This window comes from Hippocampus comes, unplaced genomic scaffold (assembly GCF_001891065.2).
Source record: "Hippocampus comes isolate QL1 unplaced genomic scaffold, H_comes_QL1_v1.1 scaffold36, whole genome shotgun sequence".
NCBI classification, from domain to species: Eukaryota; Metazoa; Chordata; class Actinopteri; order Syngnathiformes; family Syngnathidae; genus Hippocampus; species Hippocampus comes.
Genome location: NW_017805695.1, coordinates 2629100 through 2634397, shown reverse-complemented (window position 1 = coordinate 2634397; position 5298 = coordinate 2629100). Strand labels below are relative to the sequence as shown.

Below are 5298 nucleotides of genomic sequence, written 5' to 3'. Positions count from 1 at the left end.
AACTGAAAGAAAGTAGGGGACTAAATGCAAGCTGAAAAGACATTTTGGAGGAGAAGGAGGAGGAGGTCAGGGAAAGAGGTCAGAGGCTGAGGATCATGTAACTGACTGACTTCTTTTTGTTGGACTAAATGATGTCTGCGATTTTGCAAATTATATAAAACAAATCAGGGGGGGGGCACTAATTTGGGTGCAGGAAAGGGGAAGAGAGGTCATGGCTGGGGTCTGCATGACCTGATGGCTGTATGCGGTAACACTTTGTTCCCTGTACTGTACTGTACTGTTGGGCGAACTCCCATGCACACACACGGTTCCATGCGAGGGTGTAAAGCGAGTCCATTGTTCTATGGCCAGGAAGAAATCCACACAGCTGGATCTGAGATTTCATTTTCCAATGGGCCCTCCTCTCTAGCACCTCTAAACAGACCTTACTAAGGAGGCTAAGGAGTGTGATCTCCTTATGTCGGAACACACCCTGCAATCCCTCTTCTTAAAAATGGGGACCACCAATCAGGAGGTTATGGACTCTGTTCAAAACCTTTCCACCAATGTCAACTCAATGGCTGTCCTTTTGACATCCAATGTTCCACCACGGCCGAGCTCCACACCTCCACTCAGGGAACGATCTACTCACATAATAATGCCGTATCTTTTCACCATGAACACAATATCCCATCACCTGAATATTATTCTGGCGAGGTAGGATATTGTGGACGATTCCTGTTGCAATGTTCCTTGGTTTCTGAGCAACAACCTAGTGCATATTTGGATAATCGCGCCAAGTTGGCCTATGTCATTAACTTGCTTTGGCGAAGATCAGGGAGGTGGGCCAATTCCTTGTGGGAGTCAAAGTCAGAAACATTGGAATCATTTGCTGCTTTTTCTGAGGAGATGTGTCAAGTCTTTGATCAGCCCTTCATCAATCAGTCGTCAGGCAAATTGCTCATGTCATTACATCAGGGTTCTCAGTCAGCTGCAGACTATGCCATCGAGTTGAGGATTTTAGCCTCCGAAAGTGAATGGAATGAGGCTGGACAAAAAAACAAAACAAAAAAAAACATCTTTCATTTGCGGACTCTCTGAGGAGCTTCAAGATCAGTGGTCTTGACGTTCCCTCTAAAATTACATTTGTGTGTCTTATTTTTTCACTTAAATGCAGTGTGTGATTATTATGGGTACTTATTTTTGGTATTTATTTATTCATACATTTTTATTTCTGTGTATCTGGCACGTTTCAATCTGTTCAGTTCAAATAAATGCCAAATGTTGTCTGTTATACAGTGATAACATTGCTCAGTTGGCAACACAGCAGACGACACATTGAAGCATTTGCTTGCTACCTCGCTTGTACCATCGTCCATATGTGTGCACATAATATAAAAGCACAACTTTTAAAATAATAGCACCCCATACTTTACATTTTATTTGGATTTCACGGTCTTTGTGAGGACCAGTCAAAGACTCTGGGTGGGCTGGATGTGGCCGTTGGGCTGTACTTTGCTGAGGTCTGTTTTATACTGCTCATCTTTGGCTATGATTATTGATTATATATTGTGAGATGATACATTAAGTCTGTTAGCTTGGAAAAAAACGGGATCTGCATACTGTTTGTACAATATATTTTTTTTATCCATTGCCCTTGATCTTTTTCAGTACATGTGTTTGAAATATGTTTACATTGTTTTCAAAGTTTGTTTGAAGTACAGTAAGTATGAGAAGCTTAGAATTATTTCATGTGATATTTTTATATGCAGAATTTCTCTGACTGCATGGATCGTCAGGAACATAACCACCGCGACGGAGGAGGCATTACAGTATTGTGTTCACTTGGACTTAGCCAATGAATGTTGTGTTACTTTTCATGTAAATGACAGGAAAATGTTGAATAGTGTGACGCCCCTTTACAGGATTCCGAAAGCTGACCAATCAGAGAAAGGTGTTCTTTTGCGGGGTACGTTTAAGCCTTAAAGAGACAGGAACCAAAAGAGCAGAAGATGATTGAGCAGACAGCTACATGAAGTTAATAAACTAAATAATTACGGCTTAATTGAATTCATCTCGAAGACATGGGTTGTCTTACAGAGCTTTATATAAAAAAACAAAACACTTGAAAGTTATTGTGTTTGGTAAATGTCCCGAAGCTGTAACATAACAGTCAGTCAGTCAGTCAGTTAGGGGAGCGGGGAGGGGAGGGAGGGGTGCTGAATTCTCGCCCTTGAGGAAACCCTTTATTTTGATACGTGCGACAAGCCGCCGTGAGCGCGCATTTTCCCCTTCGAGTGGAGCCCCCCATTCTCAAATTAGGGCGGCGCGTTCCTGCTGCAAGAGAAGTGAACGCGCTTGAGGGGCTGCGGTCCCATTGACGGCTCTGTCTCCTTGACAGCAGCATCAGCATCAGCAAGAAGTGTCTGCCTCGCCTTGCAGCGACGCAGCCAGGCCAGTGGTCGAGCGGAGACCGCCTTCCGTCGCCACCTCCCTCTCCTCTGCTCGGCCGGAACTCGAATCATCCCCGTGTGCCCGCGTCCGCACCGACCGCCGGAGAAATGGGCTCCCCGTAAAACAGAGGTGGTGGAGGGGAGCGGCGGGCGGGTGGGAGGGGGGTGGGGGTTCGATACCGGAGCTGCAAGAGGGAAAAGGAGAGGCAAGAACGGCAATCTGGAACATTGGCGTTACCACAACCACCATCGCTGTCATAGCTACTATCACACTGTCGCCGCCGCCCTCGCCGCTGCCGCGCCGGGTGCCTCCCCCCAACCGTCATGGGAACTCCGCATCAGTCGCTCCTTAAACTGCTTCATCCGCAGGCCATGTCGTGATCCGTGGGCTCCGCCAGCGGGTTTTCGTGATCCGTGATCCCAATCGACGGGAAGGAAGAGGCGGGTGGTGGTGGGCAAGATGTTCGCCTCAGTAGGCCCTCGGGGTCCACCCGTCGCTCAGGCCATCCCAGAGCCCGACTTGAGCCACTTGACTGAGGACGAAAGGAAGATCATCATGGCTGTACTGGCTCGGCAACGGGAGGAAGAAGCGAAGGAAGAGGCCATGCTAAAGTAAGCTAAAGAAAGATTGCTGTGTGAGTGTGTGCGCGCGTGTCAGAGAACTCCTCTTCCCCTCTTGTGTAACTAGTGCTCTTCAGCATCAGTACCACAGCTCTTTTCTTCTGTATCTGACCATGCATATGATCATAAGTGTGTGTGCATGGCATGGGTGTAATTATCCTGCTACTCTCTCTCACGCGCACGTACACACACACACACACACACGCACACGCACACGCACACGCACACACACACACACACACACACACACACACACACACACACACACACACACACACACACACGCACGCACACGCCACACACACACAGGCTGAAATAAAAGAATGAGAAAAAGTGAAAATAGGCCTGCATCAGGTTTTGATACCGATTTTGGGCTATGTGTAACTTGAGGATGATGGTTGAATGAAGAGTGTGTCACTATATGGCTCATCACCAGCAGCAAGACATCCCACTTACTCCCTTCTCTGAGAAATAGAAACTAATTTCTCATTTGCACTTGTCCAATTAGCATCAGCACCATGAGTCATGCTCATGCCTCAGTCAAGTGGACTATATTTGCTTTTAACCTCAAGTATTTCATTGACAGATGCAGCGGGAAGCGGGCAATGGAATAGCAGAAAGCTCACTGATGCCTGACATGGCTCATAGTAAAAGTAAAACCCTCCCTGTTGGCTTTTATCTGTGCAGCATCCATCTCAACAGCTGCTGTTCCCAGCTCTGGGGTGCGGTTGAGCCTTTCCCATCCTTATGCACGATATGTAGGCCAGAGCTCTTGCAAACAGACAGGCTGTTATAGAACCAGGAGACCAATAACAGAGTGGGGAGAAGGTGCCTGTTTAATGTCATTTTGAATCAGGAGTGACTTGTATCCACTGTGTGCATCCACCTCCTCTGGCTTCCCTTAAATGGTCTCCACACATGCATCTATGAAGAAAGGTCCATTGTTTATCATTGCGATCAGCAGGGAAATGAACCCAAACACAGTAGCACAAAGTCCATCAAGTTAAAGTCTTTTTTCATTGTAATCTTCACAACGCTGTACACTTAGCCAGGCAGATAGATAGATAGGATGACCCACCTAAGCAACGCGCTCCTCAAGCTGTACGATTCTGTTCTATTTTAAGCGCACTGCGTGGACTGATAGCCCAGCACTGGAATGAAGGATCGATTCACTGCATCTAAAGTAGGAAATGTCCAATATATAGCTTCAACTCTAAGTGGCCATGCATCATTTTTAGTAATGTTTCAGAAGCCAAGGATTTAGACACGTCATACTGTGGATGTTACAAATAAGACTGTCAGCACCTATAGTATGTTTTAACTTATAATGGCCTCAGCAGCACCTTTCATTTCTGATTGTGTCTCACCAGTTGACAGAGGCAAATTGTTCACAAAAGTATAGGTTAACTGTTCAGGGCATCTACAGGAAGAAGAAAAATGTCGACACACGTCTCATGGTCTGTGTTATATTAACATTACTAACTCGCGGCTGGGATGTACTGCAAGCTGCGAGTTTGTTACAGGTGAAACGTATCTCATTTGGAGGGGCTCGATCACAATTCTAGAACAAGGCTCTAGTGAAACAAGTCAAGTTCTGCACACCAAAACCTTCCTCTGTGGAATTTCCTTTGTGCAATGGGGGACAGTCCCCAGTGTTAGCACAAAGTTGGAAAAAATGCAAATAAATTAAAATATGGCAAAAGGGGTCTTGCCCAACCTCCTGAATTATTCAAGAATATTGTGTCGAAATACTTTTCCACTTTGAACAGCCAACCTCCCGCGACTGACCCACATGTGCACGTTTACACACGCGCACACATGTACGAAGCGGACCCTAACATAAACGAAACAGAAAAATAAACTAGATAAGACAAGGCTGTGTTTTTAAAAGGGAAGTCACTGCCTACCTTAGTAGGAGACCTGTAGCGTTAGGTGCAGAAACATCACCATCGTAACCCGCGTGAACTGTTCTTAAATGCTTCTCCTGGCGCCCCAGGTACCCATTATTTGACATTGCCATGGACGAATTGCACATCAAACAAACTGTGAATGGGAATAAACCAAAAATAGATAGATCTCAACGGCTCTTACTGCTCACTGCAATTGCAGACTGTTGATCACTAACAACTTCCTGTGATGCGGGTCATGCGCCACCATGGGTTAAAGGTGACCTGCTTCTGTCATTTATGATTTTTATTTTTATTTATTTTTTTACCATTTATCCTTTTTTTTTTTTTTTTTTTTT

At 45.5% G+C, this 5298-nt stretch overlaps 1 protein-coding gene across 13 annotated transcripts in view; it reads left to right on the top strand.

Annotated features, from left to right (window-relative positions):
* The first annotated feature begins 1616 nt into the window (after positions 1 to 1616).
* Positions 1617 to 5298, top strand: part of LOC109523177 (regulating synaptic membrane exocytosis protein 1-like) — a 79352-nt gene continuing 75670 nt past the window's right edge. For 8 of the 13 annotated variants that reach the window (XM_019882160.1, XM_019882151.1, XM_019882149.1 and 5 more), the window contains exon 1: positions 1617 to 3044. In XM_019882160.1, the coding sequence (XP_019737719.1) occupies positions 2893 to 3044 (152 nt within the window). In that variant the 5' untranslated portion in view covers positions 1617 to 2892. The remainder of the gene's footprint in view (positions 3045 to 5298) is intronic. The other 5 variants (XM_019882159.1, XM_019882150.1, XM_019882157.1 and 2 more) reach the window with 1 other exon arrangement.